The sequence below is a fragment of the Linderina pennispora genome (genome assembly GCF_002104995.1).
Source record: "Linderina pennispora strain ATCC 12442 chromosome Unknown DL89scaffold_15, whole genome shotgun sequence".
Classification (NCBI taxonomy): Eukaryota; Fungi; Kickxellomycota; class Kickxellomycetes; order Kickxellales; family Kickxellaceae; genus Linderina; species Linderina pennispora.
The window spans coordinates 186,603-199,500 of NW_024468263.1; the positions used below are offsets into that span (position 1 = coordinate 186,603).

Here is a 12,898-nt window from a genome sequence, read left to right on the forward strand (position 1 = left end):
ACTATACACGATGTGTCGAACTTGCAATACGTATAAGGTATGGCTGCAAGGACAGAAATATATCATTTGTTGTGTGATTCGAGTTGCTCTTTTCGGCTACGGGCGTTATACAGCTGGTCTCGTGGGCTTTAACCTGCAGTGCCTTCCTCTAGATTCGGTGTGGCCAAACTCAAAGAGGGGTAGATGTAGCCCTGGTGGGTACCGCTGTTGCTTTGGTAGAGGACCCTGATGAGCTGTGCGATAGCTATTCGGGGAGGTGCGGTGAACTATACTCTTAGCGATGCGGGCAGCTACAGCGGCAGCGGTGATGATTAGTAAGATTTTCGGACACTTCACAGCAAATGGTTGCGGATCTCAATGACAAGAGTAACCAGTACGTAATAGCTTATTCAAGGAAATGGAAAATAAAAAGCGAAGAGTGGAAGTCGCCAGAGCAAAAGGCCTTTACTGCTGGGTGCCATCAAGCCAGTTGTTGTTCTCCTTGAAGGCCTTCTCGACATCGCTGATGTCGTCGGCGCCGCCGAGGAAGATGGGGCAGCGGTCGTGGATGTGCTTGGGCACCAGGTCCAGCACACGGGTGGTTCCAGTGGTGGCCTTGCCGCCGGCCTGCTCGGTAATGTACGCCATGGGGAAGGACTCGTAGAGGATGCGCAGCTTGCCCTGGCGCGACTTGCGGTCGCTGGGGTAGGCGAAGACACCGCCGTACAGCAGCGTGCGGTGGACGTCGGCGACCATGGAGCCAATGTAGCGCGACGAGTACGGCTTGCGGCCGGATTCGGGCGTCGGGAACTTGAGCGACTCAAAGTAGGCCCTGGTGGCTGCGTCCCAGTACAGCGAGTTGCCCTCGTTCACCGAGTAGATCTTGCCGCGGTTCGGAATCTTAATCTATAGTGGCTTCCCACACCAGATAATCACATGCAGAAAAAAAACATGGGCAAGTTAGCATTGGCTGGAGAACTGGCACGCGATAAATGCCGGACAGTCACACTTTTGTTTTGCGGACAGCCGGAGCGGGGAGGGCAGACAGGTTCTGCTCCGCAACTTAGCAGGCAGACAGCAAGCGGGTACTTACATCAGGATGGGTCAGGATGAATTCGCCTAGGGCCGGGTCCAGCGTGAAGCCCTCGACCTGGTTGTTGCCAAAGGTCAGAATCAGGTTGCACGACGAGCCGTACATGCAGTACCCGCCGACAATGATCTCGGAGCCAGCGACCAGAATCTCGTCGACGGTAGCCTTGGGGCCCGACGGCAGGCGCCAGATACCAAAGATAGTGCCGACGTTGACACCGGCGTCAATGTTGCTGGAGCCGTCGAGCGGATCAAACGTAATGCAGTACTTGCCGCGCAGCTCCTCGGGCACCACCACGATATCGTCGACCTCCTCGGACACCATGAACGAGAACTTGCCCGACGCCTGCAGGGCGTTGACGAACATCTCGTTGGACAGCACGTCCAGCTTCTTCTGGTCCTCGCCCTGCACGTTCTGGTTGCCGGCCAGCCCGACCAGGTTGATAAGCCGGGCCTTGCGCACGCACGCCTCGACGAACTTGCAGCCCACCTGGACCGCGTTCATGGCGATGGACAGGTCGCCGGTCGCGTCCGGGTGCAGGCGCTGCTGCTCGAGCACGTAGCGCGTCAGAGTCATGATGTTGGTCTGCTTGTGGTCTGTCATGGTTTTTGCTGAATAAACGAACTAATGTGTGTGTGAAAAAAAAAAAAAAGAAGAGGTCGTGTGGGAGTTGGTTTTAGCAGAGAAGAGATTGGCCATGCCTGGGCTCTGGGCTATTTATACAGGGCCCTTGTCCTGAGCGTCTTCTGATAAAAAAAAACGCCCACCTGCCAAAATATCCTTGCGTGCGAAAGCATTTGTCAAGCGCGGCGCTAAAAACGCCCCTTCCACTGTGCGGTCACTGTCAAACGACCGGACAAGAAAACCGGCCCTAGTGCCTCCAAGAGATAAGAGGGCAGCAGCGCGGGAATAGGGGACGCAAGAGGACATGTTTCCGTATTGAGCGAGTTCCCCCCTTGACGCGGTTTTGCCCGAACAAGAAGCAGGGATTCACAGTCGCTTGCATTGTGCCCTCGAACCCGGGGCAGAGCTGGCCCGTGCACGGCTTGACTGCTTTCCGTAATTAAATAGTCTGATCTAAGCATTTACTGCAGGCTCTTTTTGATTGCGGGCGCTCGGGTGGCCAATCAAGGAGCGCCTGGGATTGTACAGCGGCCCGCCGATCATCGACGGCTTCGGGTGGTTCAGCGGCCCGCCGATGTCCTCGTCGAACTCGAACTTTTTGTAGTAGATCGTCTTCTTGACAAACCTGTCGTTGCCGATGTCTGCAAACCTGGCGACATTGCGGTATCCGCCAATGGCCGACTTGCGCTGCACGTCCTGGTATCCGCCGAGCCCGCCGTTTGGGTGCAGCTCGGGCTGGATTGTGATTTCGTCGCTGATGCGGTAGTGGTCGCCGCGGAGCGAGTCGTGGCGGCGGCCGTGGTACTGCGGCAGATGCAGTCTGGACTTTGAGGCCGAATGGCGCCGGGCCTGGCCCATGTCCAGGGACCGTGCGTACTGCGGGTCGTCGCTGCCCTTGGGCCGGGCCACGGAGATTGAAAGGCGGCGCGGACTACCTGCATACATGCTCACGGCCTCGTTGCGCGGAATGCCGCTGTCCCTCCGCTTCTCCTGCTTGTTCGCCTCCCCGACGATCTGGCCCAATCCCCCCATGTCTGAGCCCGGCGACTGGCTGATGCCCATCATTGAGAACGACCCGAGCACCGATGAGGCATCTGCATATGATGCCCTTCGGGCAGCGCCGGTCTTGCGCTTATAGTCTAGCGGAATTTTGCGCGACGTCTCCGGCTGCACTGGCGACTGCTTGGTCGGCGAATTCGCGACAATTGTGTAGTAGTTGTCGGGCAAGCCCGTGTTTGTCCAGCTAACCTCGCGGTACGGCTGCCGCTTAAGACTGTTGTGTCTCGGGTACGATACACTTGGATAGACAGCCTCCTGCAACTGTCTAGAACACGTTTACTTTTCGAGCACCTTTCCACGACGTATATTGAACGTATGAAATATGCTGTATGAAAGAAGGAAGGAGGAATCACCAGGTGAAAGGGCAGGTGCCCGTCTAAGTAGTGGCGCCGGTCGCCCAGAATAGTATGGCCGGCCATTGTGGCCTAAAGGTCTTGATCCATGGGTTCCTAAGATCATAAGGATTTGGAACCACAAAGACCATCGTGCCCGTAGGGCCTGTTCTTGAGGGACACTGTGGGCTGCGGCACGTCGGCCGTACGGTAGGAGTCCGAGGGCCGCCGGGGAGCTGGTATGCTGGATGAATTGGTCCAGTTGGCGGTGGAGGCTGGGGGTCGGGCGGTCTGGCGTTCCTTGGTGGTACCAGGAATGGCGATTGGGAGCGGGTGGTCCTTGGGCTGCATGGGTTCAGGGCTGGCTACCTGGACCTTGACTACCTCAACTTCCATATCCTCTTCCTCTTTCTTTGGGCGGTGGTAATGGCGGAAGATCGCGCTGATGCTAAAATGACGTGGCATACTGAAGGTACAGTATTGTTTTGAAGGGCGTAGGAATGAAACGAAACAAAAAAGAGGAACGAGCGGCTAGAGTGTGGATTCCAAGTTCAATAAAAAGTACCGAAGAACTCAGCATTTGTTTGCACATGTGCGTGAGGCCCACCATACCGGGCATATGCATAGGGCAGACAAAATGGTCGGTAGATGTGTTTGTTTGCGTGCTGGGCCGGTCAAAGGCCAACAAACACATTTCTAACACAGTTACGCAATGGGGCGGGGTGACACCAATCTGTCCCCGCATCATGCACGCCATTCCTCGACAATATCCGCAACGCTTTCGATCCGCTTGTCCTCGTCCGCATCCACAACCTTCAGGATCTTCTCCTTCTTTGGCTTCCTGTCGCCGTGCTGCTTGTCCTTTGGGCGGCTGATCCGCTCGACGCCCGGGTAGAGCACCGGCCTGCGTCTGCGTCCCGAGTCCTGCCACTGCCTTAGGATCTTCTTCTCCACCGCCACCATGGCCCGGTCGACCTCCAGGAACAGCTGGTCCCTGTCCATCCGCGCCAGATCCGCGTGCGCGAAAAACAAATAATCGCATCTCTTCATGCCCTTGTCCGGCAGCACCATCATCGCCGCCGTCCGCAGCAGCCGCGCAATGCGCCAGCGCGGATACACCTTCTTGAAGTTCTTTTTGGTCACCATGCAGGCCACGCGGTAGTCGCGGAACCGCAGCCCGTTGTGGTCGCGCGGGTGCTCGTCGGCGTTCCAGGGGCTGGCGTAGAGCGTGAAGCCGCAGGCGCTCTGCTTGGTTACATATTGGTGGTTGGTCAGCATGAACGGGAACATTGCCTCGCGGTCCAGGCCCTTGGGCTTGAAGTACTTGGATGCCGGAATCATCGGGTCGTTTGCGTAGGGGACGACGCCGGAGGAGAGCACGCCGGTGGTGCGGCCGGGCAGGGCAAATTGCATTTTAAACCTGTCCGAGATGCGAGACAAGGCGGGGCTGGTGCTGAGGGCACGGGAAAGGAGCCGTGCGGGCTGCTGGAGCATTCGCCGGAGAATCATTGAAGAAATGGGAAAGGGAGAAGAGACAGGATTGATGAGGTCATCGGGTATCCGCCGACTGTGCTTCGCAGAAATCTGCCTGGATTCGGAGACTGTTACGGGACCAGCGGGCGTGATTGGAAAAAAAATCCCTAATATAAACAACAACTCGCTTCTCTTCCCCTCTTCCCCCCCTCATTTCAACCACAGTAAACAATGCCCTTTGATTTCGCAGGCAAGTTGCGCATTCAGCGAATTCCCCAACCACCAAGGGAGGCAAAGCCCCTTGTGAACGTGCTCTAACACTCCCAGCCGACGCGTAGGCGACAGAGAAGCCCGGCGGAAAGCCCGCCAGCGCGGCAACCCCGCGTACCAGCGGTACCGACGCGAGGAGCAAGAGGAATTCGTCATCCGCGTGGAACCCACCGGCAAAGAGAACGCACAGCGCAGCGCCGACAATGGAGCGAAGGCGCCCACGCATGGTACGCCAATAGGTGCAGCGATACAGCGCCCGGCAGCAGCTATGCGCACTGTGACGCACAACAATCCAAAAACGCCAACGACGCCAAAAAGTCTGAAGAGACAAAGACCTGTTGCCAGCGATGCGCTGCCCATTCGACGAACGCCCCTAAAGAAGCCCCCCGTGCGCAGCCAGATAATGCCCGAGTGGGAGGGCCTGAGTATGGGCGACGAGGAGCCTGAGCAGCATATGGCTGAAGTCCGCCGGCCCAGAGTCAGCCATGGGCAGGCGAAGAAGTCAAAGCGGCGACCCCACCGGAAGCCAGCGATCGACACCGAGGGGCTTGATGGCGTGCTGGAGCAGGCGCCGCAGCGCATGACGCGCTCGCTGGCCAGGAAAATCGGCGTGCAGCACGGCAAGCGGCGGTACGGCGGAGGAGTCCAGGCATCGCAGATTCTGAGGCCCGTCAACGCAGCGGGCGTTTAGGTTGCGGGATCACTCCAACAACCGTCGGCAAGAACCACCGTCGGCATATTTATTTTGGGGGAGGAGAGACGGTGGTGCAAGCCATTGTCAGAGTCTAAAAACGCCAGTCCCATTGTGGGCGACCCCCAAGTGCCGTTTTAGCGCAATTTTCTCGCTGCCCGCCAAGGCCACACATGCTGAGTCTGAATAGTGGCCAGAGATGCCACACGTTTCTCGTATGTCTCCCTCCCCTCCCTGCCTTTCCGGCAATTGTGTCATCACCAGAAACACATAAAACCTGGTGTTGGTCATCCCTCCTTGTTCTCTATCTCTGAATATATTTTTCTCTTTTTGCTTGGCTCGATACATCTCGTACTCTATTCTCCACACTCGCTCTACTGCCACGATAGACACATATTCCAGCCACCATGATGCAGCGGGACTCGTTTCACACCAATAAAAGCCTACGCTCAGCCACCTCAGGCTCGGCAGACTCTGCGTATTCTACACACCAGTATATGCTCAACATTATAAACCAATTCTCCAACAGCGGCTCGCCGCAGGCCAGCACGGCAGCCGCGGCAGCCCCACCAAGCGAGTCGCTGGAGCAGATGCAGCACCAGCTCTACGAGCTGCAGTTCCAGGTCGACTACCTCTCGGAACAAAACAAGCGCCTGAGCCGCCACCACAATTCCACCGATTCGGCGCGCACCCTGGACGGGGACATGCCGACCGACTCTTTGGGCGACCTCGACAAGCCGCGCTTCGATTTCTGCAAGTGGTTCCGCACGCCGGGCCCGAAAACCGAAGTCCTGTACCGCCGGCACCTGAAATCGGTCACTGAGCCGATCACGTCGCCGCTGTTCCGCCTAACGAAGCCCGCCAGGGTTGCTGACCTGCTCGACACGTACCAGCAGCACGAGGCACCGATTGCCGAGTTTATGAGCAATCACAGGGCCGTTGACGTATTCCAGAAGTATGTTCTGGAGGATGCGCGCAGGCTGCCAACAGAGCCGCAGATCGCCGACTTGCACGACCAGACTACTGAGCATCTGCCGCCCCTGGCTGCTGAAGAGTACCGTAGCCATATCTCGCGGCTCTCTTACCTGATGCGCTCCCTGCATGCAATCGAGATTGCCGATCCAGTGTTCCTGAACGACCCGCGCACTCACCTCCTGCTTGACCTGGTGTTTGATCTCGAGCAGGCATTCACTCTGCCGCGCATCGACTTCTTGCGCTGCCATGCCAGCACCATCCGTGCCATGAACGAGACCAGCCCAGTGCATCGCCACAGCTCGCGGCTGAGGTTTGGCTATGCTGCCCGTGATTGGGACTACAGCGCCGTCCCCATGCGTCCAGAGTTTGAACATATACGACTCAGAGCCAACGCCATCCCACGCTACCCTGATGACCTGCGCCTGGACTCCATAGCAATGACGATCAATTCGGATCTTTTGCCGCAGCCACAGCCCCCGCTACCACTACTTGGGCGCCATGACAGCGGGCTTGACTCCACAACAGAGGACTGCACAGGAGGGATACGTCTGGCGACTGAGATTATCAGCGAGGATGATGAGACCTCGTCCGAAAGCAGCTTCGATCCGAGCGCTGCAAAGAACGCGAACCCATTGGCTCCGTTGACCGAGAAGCGCAGCATGGCCAGCGATTTTCCATCCAAGCTGCATCCTGTCGTCAGCCCCGAGTCAATGGAGGTTGGACCGCCTCTGCACTCAGACAAGCAGATGTATGGCCTGGGCCTGAGCAGTTTGAGTACCAGCCAGCTGATTCGCAGGTCACTATCGCATAACCAACAGCCGTCGCCACCTGGGTCAAGCAGGACATCAGGTTCAAGACTTAGACGAACACAGTAGAATTTTTGCATATCCAACATTAGTCTGTTCTAAACACATCATGGAAGGCTCTGTGAAGCCCATTAAGCTGCTGAGTCATCGTCATCATCGGGCATGAGTACAATTGCTTCCAAGTCATCCGAGTCGATGATTATATCGTCATATTGCTGGGCCAGGCTTGGCGGTGCATTTGAGGTGATCTGTTGTTGGGTAGCAGCGCTGCTCACTTGTCTGATAGGCACTTCTACGCGTTTTTCGCATCCGACTATGAGCAAAAGAAGCACTTGATGCGCATTAACGAACTGTTTCAGTTTAGCCCTCAGCTCAAGCATATATGAAGCTCCACTTACCGTGCCTCTCGGATGCTACCTCTACTATCACCGACGACCCTGGCGATGGATTACACAGCCCTGCCTGTGTTGCATAAAATGCTGACGCTGTACCGAAACTAATAGCCTCGTACTTGAGTAGGACACCGTCAGAAGTATGAGCGAGGACAGTTGCGCTGATCTCATCGTTGCCATGCCGATTATCAGTGCCTGCTACCAATCGTTGCCGGTACTCGCAACCAACCTCGATCGTAAACACAACAGTGTCCGCATCTATCCAGTCTAAGAAGACCTTGGCAGAAAACGACGGTATACTTGCCGCTGCAGACAGCACCTTGGTGCCAAACGGGGGATTCCTTGTTAGCAGATACTCAATCTGCCAAGCGTTTGTTGACAGCAGACTTGTGACAGACTGGATATTGTTGCTCCACATTATCTCTGCATAGCGGGGTCCGACTCCATCAAGCTGCTGTAGTACTGCTGAGCAGCTCTCGAAGCATCGTGCCGAAATCTCGCGCGCACTACGAAGGGATGCTGTTGTAGTAGCCATATGTACACCGGAGGATATTGGTATACTGAAAAATATATGCTTCGTGCTTACATTCTCACTCCCATGAATGATCCCATCTCTGTCCCGCTTGTCTGCATAATAGTCACGGATGCACTTTGCTGGGCCAAGAGCCATCTGGATGGCTCTGCTCATATCACGAGATAGCCCGGCCGAGTACTTGGTATACGGGATATCCTTGCCCAGTAGCCGATACTATGCATCCCAAACACGAGGTCAATATCCGGTGTATACTTGTCACATACGCCATACGTACAGTTTTCCAATTCATACCTGCAGTAGAACAAGGACTTTGTCTCTGATATCCTGGATGCGTCCCTTTAGCCTAAGTGGGAGCCCAGGTGCCTTGCTCATCCCGTTGAGTACGCCTTTCTGCCCAGCTGTGATCTTGAGGTCATCGAATACATCACTACCGCATATTCCTTCAAACTACAAACACCTATTTTGGTTATCTGTAGGCTCATTTTATTGCGCAATGCTTTGCTCTCATCACTTACAATTTGCTGGTAGCTGGGCTCCTCTGGCATTGCCTCTAGCATCTTCGCCATAGCTATTGGGTTGACTCGGTACTTTGCAACACACTTTCCGATATCTAGAAGCAGTTTGTGAGCAAAATGGATATGTAGGAGTGCTACTACTCGCCTTGCCTCTTACCTGTCAGGCCGATCCCACCGTCAACTTCTGTTAGCAAATTTGTGCGCGTAAGCGCTGAGATTTCTTGTTTGACAATCCCTACATGTTTGTATATTAGGAATGCTATACCAGCGCAACAGTGTAGTCGCAGGTAGATACTTACCATGTATAGCTCCTTCTGGGAATTTCTTTCGTATGCGCACAGCAAAGAATGTCTTTGACAGCCTAGACATATAGTAAGCAATATATACTGAGTCCACTCTTACAATACGATATATGTCACTTACCACTCAACAATATCAGATGCCGTCTTGAAAACCTGTTTGTCGCAGTTGCAGAGAATTACTTCTGCTAGCTTGCTACGAAGACTATTTAAGAGTCCTGGTTAGTACTTGCTATAATTTTGCAGAACTGTCGGATGCGCAGAATACTTGCCAACTTACTTGCTCTCAAGAACCTCCTGGCCAGTCACCAAATCTCGATATTTATCGACATTGAAGCTCTCGGTAAGAATGATCGCTTTGCCACTGTTCCCAAACTGAGGCCGCCCCGCACGGCCAATAAACTGGAGTATCTCTGACGCACTGTATTCAACGTTTCCAGCGTCAACATAACCTAATATGACCAGATGTTAAGATACCTATGATATTCTTGAAACTAAATTGTCCCTTTTTGCTTACCTTTTGTCCCTTTGACAATGACCATGTACGCTGGCAAATTAATTCCGATTCCAAGCGTGGATGTTGAACCTACACCAACATCATCGATGTTAGCTGAGACTAAACAGCGATCAGAGAGCAAATGCGGTGTGCTACTTACAGAGAATATGGATCGATCCGCTCTTGAATAGTTGCTCAGAGTCTGGCTCGATCGCTAGCAGAGAGACCAGCATGATGGAATGCAATGCCATGCGGTACAATATCTATACTAGGTGATTAGTAATAGTCATAACAACTTTGCATATCGTAGAAAACTGCACCTACCGTTGAGGATCTGGTTGCCTGAATCGAGTGGTCAAGTGTATCGGCTGGATGCTGGTTTTGCAGCATGTGCTTGTTGCGGACAAGGTAGCGACAGGTCTCTTGAGCAGACCCACGAGTGTAGCAAAATATCAAGGTTGGTCGACCGCCACCATGCTTATTGACAAGGCCAGGTATCTTGAAATCGAGACTTACGCTGAAACCTGTAGTACGACACGTCTGGTTTGAACCCCAGCACGACCCGCTCCAGGGGTGCAGATCGGTATTTCTCACCAAATACAAGCGTTTGCGCGGGTACTCCCCTGCTTTTCTGCCAGCCATTCGGCAACATCACCTATATTACCCACTGTAGCTGATACAGCGATGGTTCGGAAACCAGGGTTCGCGTGTCGCAACAGTGCAAACAGCTATTTCAAGGGATGCGACCCCGATTGCCTCCGACAGTGTGGCATTCATCTATGAGAAGCCAGCTTGAACGAGCTCAGAAATTGGGACTTGGGGCTGATGCTACGTGCGAGCGATATCCACTTTTCAGGGGTAGCACACCAAATGTTGTATGCGTCTGACGCACGTACTGATGAACTGAACGAGTCCTCATCCGAAATCGTCGCCACCGCCAACCAGACTTATACTCTTCAATCCGCTAACCTGAAACCGCTTGGTCCACTCGCTGGATCTCTCCATACATAGCGCCCGCAACGGCGCCAGGTATAGGACCTTGTCTATGGATTTGGAGGATTGGCTGCCAAAGAGCCGTGCAACAGCGATCTCCATGAGGAGCGTCTTGCCCTGATGCGGTCGGCGCACTGACAACCAGGATTGATATCCGAGTTGAATATATGCGCAAAGCATTCAGACTGCATGCGATTAAAGTGCGTGAATTCTGCATATGCTACCGCAAACTTGGCTGGCAGCGCAGTTACTGGAATCTGGCCTGGCCACGCAGGTACCCCGGATGGCGGTGATCCGGTCTTGGGATTGCTTCAGAGTGATATTTCTGGGGGCTTCAATAGGATGAAGGCAGGGCTTTGCAGGCAAACCGGCACTCAGGCGTTCTACCTTTGATCGTTTGAGGGTGATTGCCATCGGAGGCTGAGCAGACACAGCTGGTCGCTTCTTCTGGAAGTAGGGGCTAGTGGCAGCAGATATAGCCTTGTCCTGTGGCCAGTGCACCGACCGATGGTTGCTGCCATCACTAGTTGTGCTGCTGATTCCAGAAAAGAATGTGAGCACGTCGTCGAATCCGTCTGCGCACAGGTCGCTATCATCCGTGCCGTGCATTGTGCGAATATGTTTTAGAGCGTATATTCAAAGGAGAGAAGAAAAGCACAAAATAGTGGCAAGCCACAGACGCATACACGTATCTAGTCGTCGAGCGAATCCTGCTTGACTCGGCGAAGGTTCAATGCACCTGCAATACCTGTGGTCCACGCAAGCCCGGCGAGTACAGGGCGACTAGCTCCAGCCAGCGATAGCAACCCGTTCACGGCCTCAAGGCGCCTCCTCCGATACCAGATGGCCCACGCCGTTGCTCCAAATAATGCTACTGTTGCTGTGTTTTTTACCCACAGCTTTGTCGGCTCGTACTCGACGTCCATCGTTTTCGGGTTGACCCGCACGGCGATGCGCGGTGCCTCTGTGATCCCGGCCAGGGCATGGTTCATATACCGAATAAACGGGCTGACAGTGATGTAGTCAGCTTCATTGTTCGCTTCAGCTTTCGGTTCTGCAGGCATAGCGGGTGCTTTTTAAGGAGAGAGAAGGGGTTAACAAAATTGTGTCGTTATCTCCACCAGCTGTGGCCAGTGGTTGGGTGGTGTGGACGGGGAATGATTGCAATAATCACTTATGGCCGTCGTAAATTTCTGCGGCATGGACAGCTGGGCACTGTCCGCCCACTCCATTCCTGACAAGTGTGGAACACATACTCGCCAGACCATTCTGATGTCTATGTGCCTGTCAAGGTTTTCATTGGAAGAGGCTACAGGGTAAGACCTCTAGCTGGAGGCGTTTCGACTAAGCTTTCTCATATACCATTCTGTCAAGGTGTTCGCTTGAGTAAGCGGAACACACTCATACGTAGAGCGGGTTAAATCCATACCATCCTCTATGACTTGCTTGTGACGAATATACGCTGCAATAACCTCAGGGCTGCGGTTCACTGCCTCTTCCCTTCTTTCCATTCCTATTTCCTGACCAAGTTTATCCGTGGCAGTCCTACGAGCGGCAAAGTATCCTAGCATTGTTCTCAGTGACATATTAGACAGACGTCTGAGACCTGCAAGCTCATCAAGTAGTCTTGCTGACACATGCGGTGCAAGGTTGAGTGACTGCACAAGACCAATTTCCTCCTGAGTATTGGTTTGTTCAGACTGTGCACTGGAGCTCGGGGCTGACATGGTGGTTTATAGAAAAGGATTGAGGATGGTTACTAGGTGTGAGCATGGCTGCAAACATTTCCATTAGCATATTGCTAGTTAAATAGCCTCGTGAGTTGATGACGCTCGTCATGCTTCCTTGTTCAAAACTCAACGATGCGCGTTCATTATTAGTCTGGAGACAGCAAAAGAAAGGACTTGTGAATGAAAATGGTACCTGGAGAAAAGGCTGCTAATGTGCTCAGTGAGGGACACTAAAAGTTTGCCGTTTCCAGGGGGTTATAGGGGTTGGCATTGGTAAGGAGCTTGAGCCAAAACACTTTGCTCTCCATCTCAGACCCGGCAGGGGATGATTTGTGAATGAAGCTGACGCATCCAGCTACTTTCTTGATGCAGTCCTTTTGGTCCTGACCGCTTGCATTCATAGCTGGGGCTCTCTTCAATTAGCCCACACTCATTTGCACCAGCCATGCATGACAGCTCATATTCCCTCATAATGAAGGCGAACCTGCTAATAGTATGGTTGGTTATAATGTGGTTCAGGATCTAGGAAATGTCGAATATGCTCCTGATCACAGCTCTATTGCTTGTAATAGACAGCTGGATTTGACTGGTCTGCTCGTGCCCGCGCAATTTCGGGCAGCAGCAGCAGCGGCCTAGTAC

At 53.8% G+C, this 12,898-nt stretch overlaps 9 protein-coding genes across 9 annotated transcripts; 2 read left to right on the forward strand and 7 right to left on the reverse strand.

Moving 5' to 3' along the window:
- Window positions 1-336: 336 nt before the first annotated feature.
- On the reverse strand, window positions 337-2,006 carry DL89DRAFT_64421 (inositol phosphatase). The gene is made up of 3 exons (XM_040891925.1): window positions 1,837-2,006; window positions 1,073-1,693; window positions 337-885 (listed from the first exon to the last, which is right to left on the reverse strand). The coding sequence occupies exons 1-3, from the start codon at window positions 1,864-1,866 to the stop codon at window positions 445-447; spliced, it is 1,092 nt and encodes a 363-aa protein (XP_040740491.1). The 5' UTR covers window positions 1,867-2,006; the 3' UTR covers window positions 337-444.
- A 140-nt stretch (window positions 2,007-2,146) lies between these two features.
- Window positions 2,147-3,549, reverse strand: DL89DRAFT_295381 (uncharacterized protein; the record flags this gene model as incomplete). Its single annotated transcript, XM_040890633.1, has 2 exons — window positions 2,147-2,975; window positions 3,266-3,549. The coding sequence occupies 2 exons, from the start codon at window positions 3,547-3,549 to the stop codon at window positions 2,147-2,149; spliced, it is 1,113 nt and encodes a 370-aa protein (XP_040740492.1).
- A 140-nt stretch (window positions 3,550-3,689) lies between these two features.
- Window positions 3,690-4,725, reverse strand: DL89DRAFT_64389 (uncharacterized protein). The gene has a single exon (XM_040891923.1). It carries the CDS (start codon window positions 4,591-4,593, stop codon window positions 3,829-3,831), a length of 765 nt encoding a protein of 254 aa, XP_040740493.1. The 5' UTR covers window positions 4,594-4,725; the 3' UTR covers window positions 3,690-3,828.
- A 1-nt stretch (window position 4,726) lies between these two features.
- DL89DRAFT_64390 (uncharacterized protein) lies at window positions 4,727-5,722 on the forward strand. Its single transcript, XM_040891924.1, has 2 exons — window positions 4,727-4,807; window positions 4,896-5,722. The coding sequence occupies exons 1-2, from the start codon at window positions 4,789-4,791 to the stop codon at window positions 5,516-5,518; spliced, it is 642 nt and encodes a 213-aa protein (XP_040740494.1). The 5' UTR covers window positions 4,727-4,788; the 3' UTR covers window positions 5,519-5,722.
- On the forward strand, window positions 5,668-7,520 carry DL89DRAFT_64359 (uncharacterized protein). Its single transcript, XM_040891922.1, has one exon. It carries the CDS (start codon window positions 5,926-5,928, stop codon window positions 7,366-7,368), a length of 1,443 nt encoding a protein of 480 aa, XP_040740495.1. The 5' UTR covers window positions 5,668-5,925; the 3' UTR covers window positions 7,369-7,520.
- DL89DRAFT_306116 (uncharacterized protein) lies at window positions 7,400-10,178 on the reverse strand (the record flags this gene model as incomplete). The annotated part of the gene is made up of 12 exons (XM_040890898.1): window positions 7,400-7,612; window positions 7,698-8,439; window positions 8,518-8,673; window positions 8,742-8,836; window positions 8,899-8,976; window positions 9,041-9,102; window positions 9,165-9,236; window positions 9,321-9,492; window positions 9,558-9,656; window positions 9,697-9,799; window positions 9,861-10,013; window positions 10,053-10,178. 12 exons carry the CDS (start codon window positions 10,176-10,178, stop codon window positions 7,431-7,433), a joined length of 2,040 nt encoding a protein of 679 aa, XP_040740496.1. The 3' UTR covers window positions 7,400-7,430.
- Window positions 10,179-10,451: 273 nt separating this feature from the next.
- DL89DRAFT_295384 (uncharacterized protein) lies at window positions 10,452-11,138 on the reverse strand (the record flags this gene model as incomplete). The annotated part of the gene is made up of 4 exons (XM_040890634.1): window positions 10,452-10,482; window positions 10,513-10,646; window positions 10,754-10,828; window positions 10,917-11,138. 4 exons carry the CDS (start codon window positions 11,136-11,138, stop codon window positions 10,452-10,454), a joined length of 462 nt encoding a protein of 153 aa, XP_040740497.1.
- Window positions 11,139-11,155: 17 nt separating this feature from the next.
- DL89DRAFT_270039 (uncharacterized protein) lies at window positions 11,156-11,633 on the reverse strand. The gene has a single exon (XM_040888541.1). It carries the CDS (start codon window positions 11,591-11,593, stop codon window positions 11,222-11,224), a length of 372 nt encoding a protein of 123 aa, XP_040740498.1. The 5' UTR covers window positions 11,594-11,633; the 3' UTR covers window positions 11,156-11,221.
- A 205-nt stretch (window positions 11,634-11,838) lies between these two features.
- On the reverse strand, window positions 11,839-12,281 carry DL89DRAFT_270040 (uncharacterized protein; the record flags this gene model as incomplete). Its single annotated transcript, XM_040888542.1, has 1 exon — window positions 11,839-12,281. A coding segment is annotated over exon 1 (383 nt), but the record flags the coding sequence as incomplete, so codon positions are not given.
- Window positions 12,282-12,898: the final 617 nt, after the last annotated feature.

Excerpts from the sequence above, each read along its gene's own strand:
- DL89DRAFT_270039 (XM_040888541.1), bottom strand. The coding sequence starts at position 11,593 with ATGCCTGCAGAACCGAAAGCTGAAGCGAACAATGAAGCTGACTACATC.
- DL89DRAFT_64421 (XM_040891925.1), bottom strand. The coding sequence starts at position 1,866 with ATGCTTTCGCACGCAAGGATATTTTGGCAG. Across the intron at positions 1,694-1,836 it reads ACGCAAGGATATTTTGGCAG|TTCGTTTATTCAGCAAAAAC; the intron begins GTGGGCGTTTTT and ends CACACACATTAG. Across the intron at positions 886-1,072 it reads TCATCCTGACCCATCCTGAT|ATTAAGATTCCGAACCGCGG; the intron begins GTAAGTACCCGC and ends AAGCCACTATAG.
- DL89DRAFT_64359 (XM_040891922.1), top strand. The coding sequence starts at position 5,926 with ATGATGCAGCGGGACTCGTTTCACACCAATAAAAGCCTACGCTCAGCC.
- DL89DRAFT_64389 (XM_040891923.1), bottom strand. The coding sequence starts at position 4,593 with ATGATTCTCCGGCGAATGCTCCAGCAGCCCGCACGGCTCCTTTCCCGT.